The 16,448-nt window shown below is 50.4% G+C and overlaps 2 protein-coding genes across 3 annotated transcripts; one reads left to right on the top strand and one right to left on the bottom strand.

The window, feature by feature from the left end:
* On the top strand, positions 1–11,121 carry ptenb (phosphatase and tensin homolog B). The gene is made up of 9 exons (XM_087845012.1): positions 1–674; positions 1,947–2,031; positions 2,869–2,913; positions 3,278–3,321; positions 3,416–3,654; positions 4,016–4,157; positions 4,234–4,400; positions 4,686–4,928; positions 5,754–11,121. The coding sequence occupies exons 1-9, from the start codon at positions 590–592 to the stop codon at positions 5,937–5,939; spliced, it is 1,236 nt and encodes a 411-aa protein (XP_087701138.1). The 5' UTR covers positions 1–589; the 3' UTR covers positions 5,940–11,121.
* Positions 11,122–12,324: 1,203 nt separating this feature from the next.
* rnls (renalase, FAD-dependent amine oxidase) lies at positions 12,325–16,311 on the bottom strand. Of its 2 annotated transcripts, none has more exons than XM_006793284.3 (7): positions 16,098–16,311; positions 14,774–14,879; positions 14,546–14,688; positions 14,285–14,443; positions 12,838–13,011; positions 12,584–12,759; positions 12,325–12,506 (listed from the first exon to the last, which is right to left on the bottom strand). In XM_006793284.3, exons 1-7 carry the CDS (start codon positions 16,213–16,215, stop codon positions 12,351–12,353), a joined length of 1,032 nt encoding a protein of 343 aa, XP_006793347.3. In that variant the 5' UTR covers positions 16,216–16,311; the 3' UTR covers positions 12,325–12,350. The 2 variants fall into 2 exon arrangements, with proteins under 2 accessions (XP_006793347.3, XP_087701137.1); XM_087845011.1 differs by having other exon boundaries at positions 15,141–16,256.
* Positions 16,312–16,448: the final 137 nt, after the last annotated feature.

Below are 16,448 nucleotides of genomic sequence, written 5' to 3'. Positions count from 1 at the left end.
CGCATGCGTAACTGTCGTCTAGTCGCTCTGCTCAAAGGCACCGAGGCGGAGAGGGTTTCTCTCCACTCACCTGCATTCAGCCACGGCGGCTCTCCTGCGCTCATAGGCCGGGAACAGCTCTGCTGGATACGTCCGGACGACCGGCTCCGCACCGGCCGTCCTCCCGCAGATGGTCTTTGTCTGCAGGCAGGGGACCTGGAAACCCGGGCCCGCTGCGGGAGCGGGGAGGAGGCCTCGGAGCTCCCCTGTTCTGATCCATAAAAGAGCAGCGACAGCCCGGATGCATCTCTACTAGCAGGTCGGCTAGCATCCATCCAGAGCGGGGCTCGGGGAGGCAGCGAGCAGGCCGGATAAAGGGACCGATTCGTGCTGCTTCGGGTCGAGGTTTCTACTGGATTTTATTTGGGCTTTATTTTTCTGCGGGTTATTCTTTAAATCTGGAAATCGCGGGACTGGAGGCCGGCTAGCTGCGAGCTAGCTGCCCAGGATTACCAGGGTAACCAGACAGCTGAGGCTCCGCAGTAAAACAGACCGTCTCCCGGTGATCTCTGACCCGCTGACAGACCTCACCGGAGGCCGGGGCGCAGCGATGGCTGCCTTAATCAGAATCCGGGGGATTGTGAGCAGGAACAAAAGGCGGTACCAGGAGGACGGCTTCGACCTGGACCTGACCTGTATCCTTTTTACCTGTGTGTGTGTGCGTGTGTGTGTGTGTGTGTGTAATAGCGCCGTGCAGAAGCCTGTTCAGAAAAGCTGTGATTTAAGGAGGCGGCTCGGTGTGGGGCGTGTTGCTGATGAGCAGCCGGACTCGAAAAAATCGCACATTTAGAGGCGGGCTCGTGTCTGCTGGCTCGTGCCTGAGGGCTGTTCTCGGTCGGTCTTCATGGTCCAGATGTTCCGCTGGTTTTCTTCTGCAGCGGCCGTCTTCGTGCTGTCCCCTCACACTGACACGTCTGCTAATTAGTCTTAATTTAGCAGATTTTTCAATGCAGTTCGGCGTGAGGTCTGTTGGAGCGTCTCCAGGCTGCTCTGATGCATCTGCTGTAGGTCAGAATATCGATTATCGACCAACCTGTGTGTTATTGGTAAAATAACAAACCCAGCACTGAATTAATGAAACCTATCGATCAGTACTGATGATTGATTATTCTGTTTGGTCATATTTAGTGGTGTTCGCTTCTCTCCTGTGTTAATAAAGTTTGATTCAGAGGACTTCCTGCAGGGCTGAAGGCATCAATCCACATGCAGCTGATTGAACAGGACTGATTGATCAGAAAGCAAATAGCCACTTATGGTGGAGGGACTGAGGATGATCAGCACAGTGAAGTCCCGATCAGTTTGATTATTGATCAGAGTAGGGGTGCTGTGTGCCTTTACAGACGCCTGACGTTACATTTTATTCTCTTAGCTGTTTTTATGTCATTGACCTCTTCAGGTTTCTGACAGTTGATTCGTCGCTTTGGCAAACTTCCTGTCAGCTGACTCTGATGCCTGACCTGTTACCACCTTCTGGGGTAAACTGATCGATTAGGGAAATTCGACTCGTTTCCGATGATGTGATGGTTTATTCATTGTTAAAGAGGAAACTTTGTCTCCAAAGTGCTGCTCATAGGGGGTCATATGATTGTTGGGTTTTTCTCTGTATCTATGAAGCGCCTTGAGGCGACTTTTGTTGTGATTTGGCGCTATATAAATAAAATTGAATTGAATTGAATTGAATTGAACTGTTGTGTTTTCGGTCGTATGCGCCGGCCACCTGCTGTTAGACCTTCTGTTTATGAGGGGCAGCCAAACCCAACCCAAGGGTTGTCTTAAAGGGGGAGGAGTCCAGGAGAGAGATCTGACTAATCATGTGATGGTATGAAGCTCTGTGATTGGATGTTTGAGTGCTAGTTTCTGGGGTCCAGCTGTGTTCAGATGTTTGGTCCTGAGCGGCGCTCCATCAGACATTTATCCAAACATCATCGCGATGGGTTTCCCCGCCGAGCGGCTGGAGGGCGTTTACAGGAACAACATCGACGACGTGGTTCGGTAAGATGACCTTTGACCTTGTCTGACCCATGTTTTTAGTGCTCAGCAGCGCCTCCTGTAAACATCGCTGTCAAATCTGATCCCGTACTGAAAAAATGCACAACCCAGTTTTTAAGGTTATTGGGTCACTTCCTGTTAACGGATTAATGATCGCTGCTGCTAGCGAAGGTGGAAATCTTAAAAATTGGATGGACACACAAACGAAAACCACCAAAAGTTTGAAACTAGAGATTTTCTTTGATCCTCGCTCAGAAAGAACACAGACTCATTGATGCTCCGCTGAAAACTGATATGCAGTGAGTGCAGAGCTGTAGCTCCTCAGTAGGCTTCCTGAACCTGGCGAATCAGAAGTTTGCTTTAAGGCGGGCCACAAAAATGTGAAATGTACAAGTGAGCGAGCTTCAATCAGCTGAGCAATAATAGATTATTTTATTGATTACAGACACTCGAAATGTGACGTCAGCCTCGTTAAAGCGCGTTGTGTTCAGACACCAGCAGGGGGCGCTGCAGAGACCACTTGTTGGTTTTTAAAGCTGGTTTGCTCAGCGTAGGATTTCTGGATGAAAGACTTTCACCTCAGCCTCACAGCAAACTCTGTAATAACACTGTAGTGTGATGACGCTGTAATAACACTGTAGTGTGATGACGCTGTAATAACACTGTAGTGTGATGACGCTGTAATAACACTGTAGTGTGATGACGCTGTAATAACACTGTAGTGTGATGACGCTGTAATAACACTGTAGTGTGATGACGCTGTAATAACACTCCACATGTCATCGTGGAGCTGCCGTGTGAGTAAAGCGTCTCTAACGTTTGCCCCGCCTCTCCTCTCAGGTTTTTAGACTCGAAGCACAAGAATCACTATAAGATCTACAACCTGTGAGTACTCCGTCTGCTTTCCTCTGTGATGATGTCTTTGAATGCAAACTTCCTGTTTAGGTCATAAAGCTGAGTTTAGACCAGACTGTTAGGACCGGGGCCCTCAGGAGCCCCGCCCACAGGTGTGCCGACTCAGCTCAGCGGGTCCAGGTGTACTGACAGCAGCGCAGGTTTAACAAACAGGATAATACTGTGACACAGAGAAGTGGATGAGGGGTTCATTTAACGTACTCAGGTGAGCGTCTGTCAGGTGGACTCCGCCTCTCACCGCAGCTCCTTACGTCAGTGAGCTAAACGTTCCTTCAGAGGCGCCGACAGCTGCCGGCGAGGCGGCCAGTCCTAACATCTGTGTGTCTGTCCACAGATGTGCGGAGCGACATTACGACTCATCAAAGTTCAACTGCCAAGGTGAGCCTGTCCTCTTGTGACCTCTGACCTTTGAGAGGCAGCGTGTTTGTCTGGTGTTGGGTAACGAGCCGCCGCTCTGCTCCTCCTCTCCCAGTCGCTCAGTTCCCGTTCGAGGACCACAACCCGCCCCAGCTGGAGCTGATAAAGCCGTTCTGCGAGGACCTGGACAAGTGGCTGAGCGAGGACGAGCAGCACGTCGCCGCCATCCACTGCAAGGCGGGAAAGGGCCGCACCGGCGTGATGATCTGCGCCTACCTGCTGCACCGGGGCAAGTTCCAGGAAGCTCAGGAGGCCCTCGACTTCTACGGGGAGGTCCGCACCCACGACAAGAAGGTAGCCTTTCTGTGTTAATGTGGAGCCTTTACCTCGTGATACGCGGCGCCCTGAGCCGCTGTTGTGATGAATCTGGTTGTAACTGGGCGGTAAACCCTGAGCGGGTACTCCCACAGGCCAAACACATGCAGCTAGTGGGGTTAGGTTACCTGTGACTCTAAACTGTCCACAGGTGTGAGTGATTGTCTCTGTCAGCCCTGCCACAGCCTGGCGGCCTGTCCAGGAGTTCCCGGGGTGCCCCTGCAACCCTGACGAGGATGAGCGTGACAGAATGGATGAATTCTGTCTGCAGAGGCGGCTGATGAGGATGCTGAAAGACTCTGATATAACCTGACCTCACGATTGATCTGTTGCTGTTCAGGGTGTGACCATCCCGAGCCAGCGGCGCTACGTTGTCTACTACAACTTCCTGCTGAAGAACCAGCTGCAGTACAAACCGGTGGCTCTGCTCTTCCACAAGATGCTGTTTGAAACCATCCCCATGTTCACCGGAGGCACCTGCAGTGAGTCTCGAGCAGTAAGTCCGCCGTCGCTTCGACTTCGGTTGAATTAACGGGTGTCCCTGTGCTCCCCCCGCAGACCCCCAGTTTGTCGTGTACCAGCTCAAGGTGAAGATCCACACCTCTAACCCCGCCCACACCCGCAGGGAAGACAAACTGATGCTGTTTGAGTTCCCGCAGCCACTTCCTGTCTGTGGAGACATCAAGGTGGAGTTCTTCCACAAGCAGAACAAGGTGCTGAAGAAGGTGAGGAGGTGACGGAGTCTTACTGTTGTCCTGAGTCGGGTTCACATGTGGCCTGGTGTCATTTGTCTTGTGCAGACCCCGTGTCTGAGCAGGACTGAATATTTCCTCACAGTCAAAGGTCAAAGGTCAGCCTGGTTTATTCAGTGCCAAACTCAAACTAGTCTTTCCTGTAGATGTTCAGCATCAGTTTTAGGAGCAGGTTTTTCTCCGGGGACCAGAGGACACGTGTCCACGATGGCAGAGTGCACGCCGGCCTGGTGTCCTCACTGCTTTTTCTCATTGTAGGAGAAGATGTTCCATTTCTGGATCAACACCTTCTTCATCCCGGGTCCGGAGGAAGTCCCGGAGAGGATGGAGAACGGCAGCGCGGGGACACCCAGAGAGCTGTTTGACAGGACGCCGCAGACCCCGATGACGCCGGGAAGCGAAACCAACGACAGAGACTACCTGGTCCTCACGCTGACCAAGAACGACCTGGACAAGGCCAACAAGGACAAGGCCAACAGGAACTTCTCCCCGAACTTCAAGGTAAGCTGCTGAGCGGCGACGCCGCTGACGGTGATGGTGCTGAGCAAATATCCTGATTAGGGATGCAACGATACCAATTTTTTCAAACCGATACGATACCGATACTTGGATCTGAGTACTTGCTGATACAGAGTACAAAAACCGATACTTCTACCACACACACACAAATAGAATTAATTGGAAGACAGGTTTTATTTTATTCCCTGCCGATAAAAAATAAAATCTTATTAAAAATGACCTCAAGTGAAAAATAAACACTGTTTGGAATAAAATAAATACAAATTAGGTTTGAGAATAAATTAAACTTTTAAATTATTGCAGAGTGTCCATATTGTAAACAAACAAACAAACAAAATAATTATTATTAAATAAATAATAAAATATAAAAAATTATAAAATAAATAATAGATAAAATAATAATTGCCCCCCTAGTGGCCAATCTAAAAAACTACAACAGAAATGACAAGCCACCCTCTGATTAATGAAATAAGTTGGTATTGGTTAAGTTTTACGAGTATGAGTACACACACATTTTACAGTATCGGCATCGATACCGATACCAGTATCAGTATCGGTGCATCACTAATCCTGATTGTTTTGTTCTTTAAGAAAAAGACTCGTTAAGTTGACGAGCCGCACAAACCCAGCCTGTAACGACCAGGAAGAAGATTTCTGCTGGCCTGTAAACTCGTTAGAAGCACAGAGAGCGATGAGCGGCAGAGCGCAGCTGCCCGCCATCTGTAGTTTAAAAGCGTGAGCAGCGAGGTTGGTTAGCAGCAGGCAGGCGACCTCCAGACTGACGCTCTGCTTCTTCTTCTGCTTCAGGTGAAACTGTTCTTCACCAAGACGGTAGAAGAAGGAGCCAACTGTGACACGAGCAGCACGTCCTCGATGACGCCAGACGCCAGCGACAACGAACCGGATCACTACCGCTACTCGGACACGACGGACTCGGACCCTGAGAACGAGGGGTTTGAAGACGAAGACCACAATCAGATCACAAAAGTCTGACACACACGCACTCTCTAATACGCAAACATATACGTGTATATATCTCCAGTATGTATGTGTGTATACGTGACCCCGGACGAAGACGAGCGGCGGTTAGCTGACGGGGAGCAGCGCCGGCGGACCGCGGCTGATCAGCGGGACTCAAAGAGCTCTGATCAGAAAACTTTCCCCCCCCCCAAACTTCTACACAGCTGGACAATCACATGACATGGATTTGTAAGCATGTGGGCGGGGCCAGGCGAGTGGACAGTGTGACGCAGGAAATCACAGTTTAAAGGAGTAAAACTTGAATCTAGACAAACGGAAAGACGAGTAGACTTCTTTAGTGAGCACGCCGCGGCGTCTGGGACGAAGCCCCTCCCAGCTTTCAGTGTCGTGCTGAGCGGGCTGGACTCTTCATCTCTGCTCTTCAGGCTTTCTCAGTGTTGACGCTTCTCTCTGTGCTGAGAACTCAAATCCAGGTCGCGCGTGGACCCACGTGGAGCTTTGAAGGCCAGTTCCTGTGCTTCACCTGAACCTGAGACTAATTTACTGACTCAAAATGTGAAACCACGTGACGATGGCAGACGGTCATGAACCTGGCGAAATATCAGCCTTCGGTGAGGCGAATCTGTTCTTGTAAAAAGAGATGCTGATTTAAAAAGGTCGAACCCCCGGGTCACCGTGACCGCATTTATTTATCCTCCCGAATACTTCCAACACCTTCAACTGGAAACTCCTGCTCCAGTTTGCAGCAGCCTGTTTAATCCAGTCTAAACTGGGTTGGGCTGAACGTTCTCCCCGAGCCTTGTTCGGTCCCGTCGCTGATCTGGACCCAGTTTGGGACAAAGCACAAAGAGAAGCGACAACCTGCTGTTGAATGTCAAGATGAGAAACGTTATTATTCACAATCCTCTGCAGCTCCGTCAATCATCTGCTGAAGGACGCTCTGAGTGCGACCCGAGCGTGAACACGTGCTTCACCGCTTCTCTGTCCTCAGCTTTGCACAGAAGGACTCTGTTCAGTCTTTCAATCAGCTCCTACACTTCCTTGTTTTTGTTGTACTCTGAAATATATCAATCATTAAGCTAAACGACAAATGAGCTACTGCACAGTATAACCATTCCTGCAGCGATCTGCTTTTAAGCTACACACCTATATAGGCTAGCCCCCCAGCACAGACTGAGGCAGAAATCTTTGACTCCAGAGCGCTGGCTGTCGGTGTCTGGCGTGCACTTTATGAAGGACACTCGAGTGAATCTCGACGGCCTTGTAAATATTTCCAGGCGAGCTCCGTCTGTGCAGGAGCTCTGATTCGGCTCGTGTTGCGCTGTAGTCCTCGTAAAGCTGCCGTTTGCGAGCTTTGGCTTCCTGCAGCCGGAGTCCGCAGCATGGGAGTGCCATCGTTACAATGTCATGGATTTATTTTAGTAAAACTACTTTAAGCTAAAGATCTGCCAGGTCCATTCGGAGCATCTTTTGAATGGACACTGGGACTTCGTCGGGGTCATGAGGATTTTGGGATCGCCGCCCAAAAAAAGGCGAAACGCTGTGCTGACCGAGCGGCTCCATCACGATGGTCAGCCTCTGTGTGTCTCTGGTTTCTGATCTTTCAGAACGCTCTAGAATTATTACTCTGTCCATAGACTATTAATCGTTTTTACTCACTACTACTTCTTGGAGATGTTTAAGCACTTATATTCTTGCAAATTGTACCTTTAACACCAGGGACGATGGCTGGAGAGTCACGTGGCATCGCAGCAGGTTTGAGACTTGTTTCAAATTGACAGAATGAGTGTTGGAGATATTTCAGCTACTGGAGGTTTGGCTTTGCCACGCAACACTTGTAAAGTGAAAGCGGGCTCTTGGACGACTGTTTTGACCATTAAGCTTCTTCTTGCACATCCACCGTTCTGCATAAAGATATTACATGTACAGTATAGTAAGGCCTAATGCAGTGACCATAAACACCGTATAAAAGTGTCCGATGGTCCGGAGCATCTACAGGGTCATCTGCGTCCTGGTCGGGCACAGGTAGACGTTTTAGTCCTGACGCTTGATTTCCGTCCTCGCATTTGGTGCTAAACGCTATCGTGGACCCCGCTATGACTGATTCATCGTAGGTGTGGTATCTGGGTCTCTGTTGTTGAACCTGTTGGTCTTGGCAGGTCTGGTCACACAGGATGCACCGTGAGGATCTAAAACACAAACTCCAGAGTTGTAGTGCCGATGCCTTCAGTAAAAAACTCCAGATGTGTTTAAAGTCAAAGAGCTGGTGACCTGTAATGAAGGCAGAGGCGTCAGTAATGATATCAATCATGTTCAGTTGCAATCAGGATAAATAAGATGCTGAACCTTGAGCTTGACCCCAAAAGGAGAAGATCTGAAGATGTGTTTGACCCTCAGATCTGTGGGAGCTCGTCCGTTCTCGCCATCCAAGGTTGAACATGTTTGCAGAGGTCTCGATGATGATGCTGAAGCAACTGCCAACTGCTCCTTTGTGCTCTCTCTTACGACCGATCTAACGCCTCCTCAGCAGTGCCGAGGGTTTTTAGGTTCGATTGACATTTAGCCAAACAAACGGCGTCCTGTGTGAGCACGTCTAACGCCGTGGCCTGGTGCTACTGACAGCCGGTGCATGCAGCTTGTTGAGCGAGCCCAGGACTGGTCGTCCATCTGTGGTGCTCTCTACCAGCAGCGTGTTCGTCCACTCCTGATCTCTACTGCCCAGCAGCTGCGTTGTCAGCGTGGCCGTACAGCCACTGGGATTTTTACAGCAGCATTTCCTGTCTCGAGTCCCGTTAGGTGCTATCAGACCTGGCCTCGCGTCCTGTCACTGACCCGTTCAGCAGTGACCAGGGTGTAGACCTGTACCAGAGTCCATTCAGGTGGATCTGTTCTTAAAACCCAGTTTTACTGAAGCGCGGTCGCTCGATGAGGTGGCAGGTCGTGGTCGAGTCCAGAACGATGGGTAGAAGCTGCGTTTTGACTCTTTGTGGTTCTCCAAATGATTTTCCAAAGGGAAGCTTGCAGAGATCCAGCGATGGGTCCGAATGTGGACGACTGAGTGCTGTAGTGTTTCATGTTGGTGATGTTCTCCACTGCTGAGCAGGTTCAGGTGTTTGAGGCCAGGCAGGTGCTGTCCACGTCTCTGACTGTTCAAGGTGCTCAGTGTCTTTTCATTGTTGGTTGTATACAAACCTCCGTTCAGCTCTTCACCTCGCCTGGAGTTTCATAGAAAGTGGTCACCTGTTAACAGAGCTGGGGTCAAACTCCTCCCTGATTCTGACATCATCAGGGATTCTGCGGCAACTCTGTGCGAAGGAACCTCGAACTTTGCCTTCTAATGCACCGCGCCTGCCTCTTTCCCACTGATGTGGTGCTGAAACAGCGGCCCCACCAGAGCGCCTGCTGCTCCTGAAGCTAGGACCCGTGACGTCAAACGCTACGGGAGGGCCTACCGCGAGAAATTCATCCAGTGATTGGCAGACTCTGGGTGGGGTGCTTTTCGCGCAGATATTAGCCCAACATCTGCTAACGATTCTCAGATCTGTGCGCTGGTTCTGGCACCAGTGGAAAAGCGGTCATCGTGACAAGCGCCGGTACTTCCTGCTCCTTCAGACGTCCTGTTTCTGTCCCCGACCACACAGCGCTTCAGCTCTGCTGTTTGCGTCTCTTCACCAAACCTGCCAAGATGAAGCTCGGACGCCTTTGTGTTTCTAATTGTTGAGTTTGGGTCCGTTTGTAATCACAGTCTGTGCTCACACTGTTTGTTTTTCGCCGTAAGGTTAAGGCGTCACCGTTTCTCTGTGCAACAGTCTGTAGATAGATGCTCTATTGATCCCACAAGGGAACTGGGACCCATCAAAACATGTGACAGAGTCTGCTCGTGTGATCCTCACGGATTCACAAACCAGTGTCAGTGTTTCAGCCTCCTTTCATTCAAGTAAATCAGATGGATTCGTCATATGACCTTCAGTAGTTTCAGACGTTTCCTCGGAGTTGTGTACCCAAACCATGTCTGTTGGTCCAGTCAGAGAAAGAGCAACAGAAACTCGTCCAGATCAGGCTGTTTAGCCATCTGTTCTGCTTTTGTCTCATTACTGAGCTGATGTCAGCTGTTCCCCAGATCTGAGTCCTGAACATAAAACAACACATCATTGGCGTAGAGTATCTCCTCTCCTGTTCAAACGTTAACCTGCAGAGCCCCGGGTGCTGCCCCTCAGCAGGCTTCCAGAAGACAGCGAGCGTGATTTCAGGGAGACGTTTGTTCCCAACAGGAGATGCTGGCCAGGCTTTATTGGGCCGAGCTTTGACTGGTCAGTCCACGGGCTGTGGTGAAATACGTTTTAACTGAGGTTTAATAAATAAATAAATGTGGGCCGTGTCTTCCTGGCGTCCTGTTAACACTCGATGGCTGTTTCAACACATCCAGAATTATTTGCTGTCACTAACGGGCAGCTCGCTCTTTGCCTTTAAATCTATATTTCACAGATGTGTGGTGTCATCACTAAGCCCCGCCTCCTGCTGTTGGGTATCTCGGTAACAAAATAAACACGAGCACCTTAAATCCGTTAAAGCTGGCGACGTGTCTTGGCGCATTCGACCAGTGAAAACTAAAAGGAACGCGGGACGCTACGCAGCTGCTCGGCTTGTTTTCACGGCGACAACAACAGTCATTAGCATTAGCTTAAACGAGGTCGCTAGCACAATGCTAACAATAGCTTTCCTTCTGCTTTGCTGTTTAAGGACGGCCCCTTTCTGGGGCGGGGTTTGTGGTCTCGATCAGATGTGGTTTCGTACCCGACTCCGAGCCTCGTGTCACATGTCAGCTGCACACAGGTGTTCATTTTATTTTCCAATCAACAAACAAAAAGTGTCACCTGACTACAAACTATATCACCATGGCAACATGTTAATCTGACCCCACCTCTTTTATTCCTCCTCTCCTTGTTTTATAAAGAAATAAAAACACTGTAAAGGTGAATAAACTATTTATAAACAGCTGCTCATTGTTTGATTTTTGTTGGCTTGGTTTTAGAACTACGACTCCCATAATGCTTCAGGTGTCTGCCAGTATGAAAAAGAGTTTCTCTTAAGGTCCATTTGCTCTGTTATCAAGTGCTCCGTGCGCTGCTTTAAGGGAAGAAAATGGCTTTGGGGCATTTTGTTGAATAAACTCTTGGTGAACTCATGTTTTAAATGGCCTGTATTTGTAAAGCGCTTTACTTGGTCCCCAAAGCACTTTATACCACATCCACCCATCCACACACACACTCACACACTGGTGATGCAGCTACTTTGTAGCCACAGCTGCCCTAAGAATTCACTTCTTGTCCAGTAAATAATTAATGGGCTGATTCTGATACAGTGTTTCAACACACGTCATTCTTAGAGACGCCCACGTTTCACACTGTGATGGAGGACACTGCAGACGGGAATCGAACCACCAACTCCCACCTTAGACGACCCGCTGTGCCAGCCGTGAACGACCATCGTCGTCTTCTCTGACAAACTCGTTTATGCTCCGCTGCTGCACAGACTCGTGCACACAGGAGCGCCTCAGCTCAATGCTGCGTGTGCGCGCATGTGCACGATCGACCGGTGACTTGGCAGAAATGATAATGGCTCGCTTCCCCCACCGTGCAGCGCAGCAGCGAGCGGGGAGGAGAAATGAGGTCACACGCGCTCAGTGTGCCTCGTGGGCAGCGAGCCATCACTGATTCTGTCTCATCTGCTGCTATAAAAAGATCAAAGGAGGCGCAGAGCAGCGGAGACGCTCAGGCAGCAGCTCCACCAGCTGGACTGCACCCACCACGCCTCCACCTCAGACAACCGGCCGGTCACCTGACGCCTTAAGGTGTGGCAGATTTCACATCAAACGCTTCACCCCTCATTCCACGGAGGGTGCAAGCTTCCACCCACGCTCAGCTCCACCCACGCTCACTCGCTTTGTTTTGACCCAAACAGCTCAGCTCATAAAACAGCTTCGAGGTCACTGACGCTCAGCTGTCAGTCACCTCCACACCACACAGAAGGTGTGAGGCGTTCAAAGACCTGCACAAACCGGAGGTAGGACCAAACACAGCCGCCCTCCTCGACTTGTTCTGACCCAACAGGAGACTAAATATCAACAGCGTTTCCATGAGCGTATCTCAGTGCTGCTTTCAAACACCTGCCACTGATAAACTGGTCCCAGTCCCAGTTACAGGACAGGGGTAACTGGGAGTTCTCCAAGGCTCCACCCGGGGGCTCCTGTTATTTCCAGTGGAGGTCAGTGATTAACGAGTTTAATGTAAGAACAAATAATGTGAAGCTGAAACTGGTTTTAACAAACTTTTTACTAACGCCAGTGAACGCAGCACAAGCTCACAAATCTGCAGTTCATTGATCGACAAAAGAAACATTGTGATTGATTAGTTTAATGATTGATCAGGAAAATTTGGCCTTCAGCACTCTGAGCATGCTCAGTGCGGACTCCACGCAGCCATCAAAGTTGGAGTGGGTGAAGGCGTCGCCGCCGCAGACAAGCAGCGGCTCGTCCAGGATGGTCATGTGACCCGGACAGTCAGGCACTGAGGTCTGCACCTGCAAGAGAAAGGGGGAGGGGCTGTGAGTCAAACGCCGCATTGGGGGAGGAGTTCAGGTTACAACAGATGACTCACCTGTGAGTACCGCCACTTCTGACACTTGATGCTGATTGGTTGAGGCAGGCCAGGAAGCAGCCTGTGCAGCTCCCGCAAGATGACTGGCTGGACATCCTCCTTGTCTCGCTCCAGGTGTTCCAGGCCAAACGGGACGCCGGTGTGTACGACGAGGGAGGGGCCGCGGCCTGGAGCGTCTGAGCAGGTGGACAAAAGCAGTGAGCGAGATACAGGTGAGAGGAACATACAGGGGAGCAGACAGATGACGGACGCACCTGCGCCGCGCTTCTTGGAGTCCACGGCGACGTAGCGGATGCAGCTGCTGTCCGTGACGTACTTCGCGCCCCAGGGAACTTTCACGACGGCGCCGGGGGAGAAGAAGAGCGCGAGGGCGAAGCGGGACGAGTAGACGACGCCCTCCAGCTGCTGCCTCTGCTGGACAGACAGCACTGACAGACAGGGAGACATGGGCCAATCAGCAGGAAGCCCCACCCCCGAATCACCACAGAAGAACTCACCTGTGTGTGTGTGTGTGTGTTTGTGTGTGTGCGTCACTCCAGACAAACATGTCTGCTGCTGTTTCATTCTCGGCTTAGAGCTCAGCGACAGAAACAGGCTGCTGCCTCACACACACACACACACACACAGGTTATTATTAGATGTATGTGTGTGTGTGTCAGCTCAGAGGAAATGGGCGCTGTCTGCTCTCAGCCAATCAGAGAAGCTGAAGGTGACATCATCATCTAGAAAGACACACGTGGAGCTGCTGCTGGTCTGCAGCAAGTGCGCACACACACATACTTGTATTTCTGTCTTTGTGAGGACAGTAGTCACTACCGAGGACCCCACACACACACAGACACACCCACAGACACACACACAGACACACACACACACAAGCACACACGGACACACACACGCACACAGACACACGCACACACACAGACACACGCACACACAGACACACACACACAGACACACACACAGACACACGCACACACACACACGCACACACACACACAGACACACACACGCACAGACACACACACAGACACACACACACACAGACACACGCACACACAGACACACACACACACACAGACACACGCACACACAGACACACACACAGACACACACACACACAGACACACGCACACACAGACACACACAGACACACGCACACACAGACACACACACACACACAGACACACGCACACACAGACACACACACACGCACACACACAGAGCGGGGGAGTGTTGTGAAGAATCTATCAGCCAATCAGAGCTCTGGAAAGTTACTTAACATCAGAGTGTGCTGAGCGTGTGTGTGTGTGTGTGTGTGTGTGTGTGTGTGTGTGTGTGTAAAATGTGGGAGCAGGAAGCAGTCAGCACCTCTTCAAAATAAGAGTCCAGTGTTTGCGCTGCTCTGAGGTCAGTGGCTGGACTGGACGGATCGTCGCGTCTGCTCAGGTCGACCTCTGTGATCAGAGAGTTATTGATCACAGCGATGAACTTGGGTCGTGTCTAACAGCTGGATCTTCTCCCTGCAGCTGTTGCTGCCCCCGTGTGGCGGAACGGTGTTACTGACTGAGACGCCACACCTCAGATCTCACATTCGTGTCGATGACGTCTGAGTCCCGTGTTTCACAAGACGTCATTTTTTACCTCATAATACAGACACCGAGTGTGTGTGTGTTTCCTCGTGTGTTCTGGCCGTCTTACATTGTCCCAGGTCTCCCTGCAGCTGCAGGATCTGAGGGACCGGCATCGTCAGGACGACGGCGTCAAACGTCTCGCTGGCTCCTGCCTTCCTCTCGACCTCCCACGATGCACCACGGCGATACAGGCCGGTCACGTGATGCTCAAGGAACAAATCGGCTCCTGACACACAGACTCAATAAAGTTTAATTCAACTGAATCAGAGTCAGCCTGTGCGTTTCAGGTGAATCTGATTGGACAGTTGACCAACAGGTGGACGTTTACCTGACTGTGACAGGAAGTGCTTGACGATGCTGCTCGTGCCCAGTGGCGTCACGTAGTTCTCGGTGCCCTCGTGGTCCTTCAGACCTTCGATGGGACAGTCGAGGGGCTGCAGGAGGCCCGCAGAGAGGAGCTCCGAGTAAAACCTGCACACGCACACGCACGGTCAGCCCGCCTGAAGCCCCAGCTACAGAGGCATACTGGCCCTTTAAGGCGACAGGTGTGTGTTACCTGTGGTGGGTGCGAGCGTAGGCGGGCGTGGCTGAGATGTACTGCGCTCCCAGATCAGCCGATTGAGACGAGGCGTCGGGAGCGCGGCTGGTGGACATCCTGCCGCCTGCACACAGACTCACACTGTTCCACACGTTTTACTCTCGACACAACCAGACACTTTATTAACTGCTCGTTAACACAAATGACTAATCAGCCAATCACGTGGTAGCAGCTCAGTGCACGCAAAGCTTTTATTGAACATAAAAAAGTGTAGGTGTAACTATCTGCAATATCAAAGATGAATATATAACGAACAAAAATACACAGAAGGAGAAAAAAAAACATTGTCCCGTCACAGCTTTGTGCTGCAGGCAGCTTTACTCACCTGTGACTCTGGAGCTGGAGAAAGTGTTTAGTTTGTAAAGCAGTGGAAATTTAGTGTTTTTTAAAGTGAAGCTCATCAGCCAGTGTGCTTATTATGACATGAACCCCGTCTGTAGGTGAATATGATGGCAGACAGTTCATGACTGAAGCTGAGCATCAGGAAACGTCTCCAAACCAAAGTCAGTCACAGGTGGTTTTATGATGTTCAACACAATCACACAAAACCTGATTATGGGGGACAGCCCTCTTTTTAATCTGGCAGCTGGAATCTCGTCATCTGTTCAAACGGAGCCTCGGGATGATGAAGATGATGCACAGGAAGAAACACAGGGGGGCTGACCTGACACCAGTGTACCTAATGAAATGTCAGGTGAGTGTAAACAGATGCTGGTGGAAGCTCCTGTTTCTGTTACAGGTGAGGGTGTCTGTGGGAATGACAGCTACCTGCTCACCAGCACCTCTCGCCATAAGAACAGTTTCTTCCCCTCTGCTGTTAGACTCATGAACAGTAACTGTATGACTGTTCCCACTAACACATGACCTACGCTGTGTTCACTGCATCATGCCATGTTTGCACTGATCACCACCTGCACTCATGTATATATCTATCTACTTAGCACTTTTAATTCTTATTTTTGTGTCTATTTAAGCGTTATATGACAGCATGTTTGCACTAAGTAGCTAATGCTGTAAACCTGCTCAACATTTGGCAATGAAACCCTTTCTGATTCTGCTATATACACTGACGTCATTCGCTCTCAGCAGGTGATAAACTCGTGCTATAACGTTATTTGCACAAAGTGACGTATGAACACTGATCACAGCCGAGCCGAGTTACAGAGGAGGCTCCTCTGGTACACAAACGCGTCACTGATGTTCTGCGGCGTGTCCGTGGTCCCATCACGGCACCGGAAACGGAAACTGTGCAGTTTTATGAACGGACTTCTGTCTGTCTCACCTGCGCCCCTCGCTTTGTCCCACACCACAATCCGAACCGTGCTCTGCAGCTCTCTCCTCAGCAGACATGCGCACAAGCTGCCCGTCAGGCCCGCTCCCACGATCAGAACCCGGGACATGTTAGCGCGGGAACCGAGCCAGGCTAAACCTGCAGAGACCGGGTCCGAACAGTTACGAAACCGGCACACAGAAGGACGAACAAAAACTTTCCCGGGGTCAAACGGAAACAACTGCTGCACATCCGGATAGAATTTCAAAATAATCACAGAAAACGTTTAAAGCGTTTCTGCATCTACGTGATATAAAATACGACAAAAAGTGTATTAAAGGTTCACGTGAAACAAAATCCTTA

This window comes from Neolamprologus brichardi, chromosome 8 (assembly GCF_056152115.1).
Source record: "Neolamprologus brichardi isolate AB-2024 chromosome 8, ASM5615211v1, whole genome shotgun sequence".
Taxonomy (NCBI): Eukaryota; Metazoa; Chordata; class Actinopteri; order Cichliformes; family Cichlidae; genus Neolamprologus; species Neolamprologus brichardi.
This window is presented reverse-complemented; position numbering and strand designations above follow the sequence as displayed.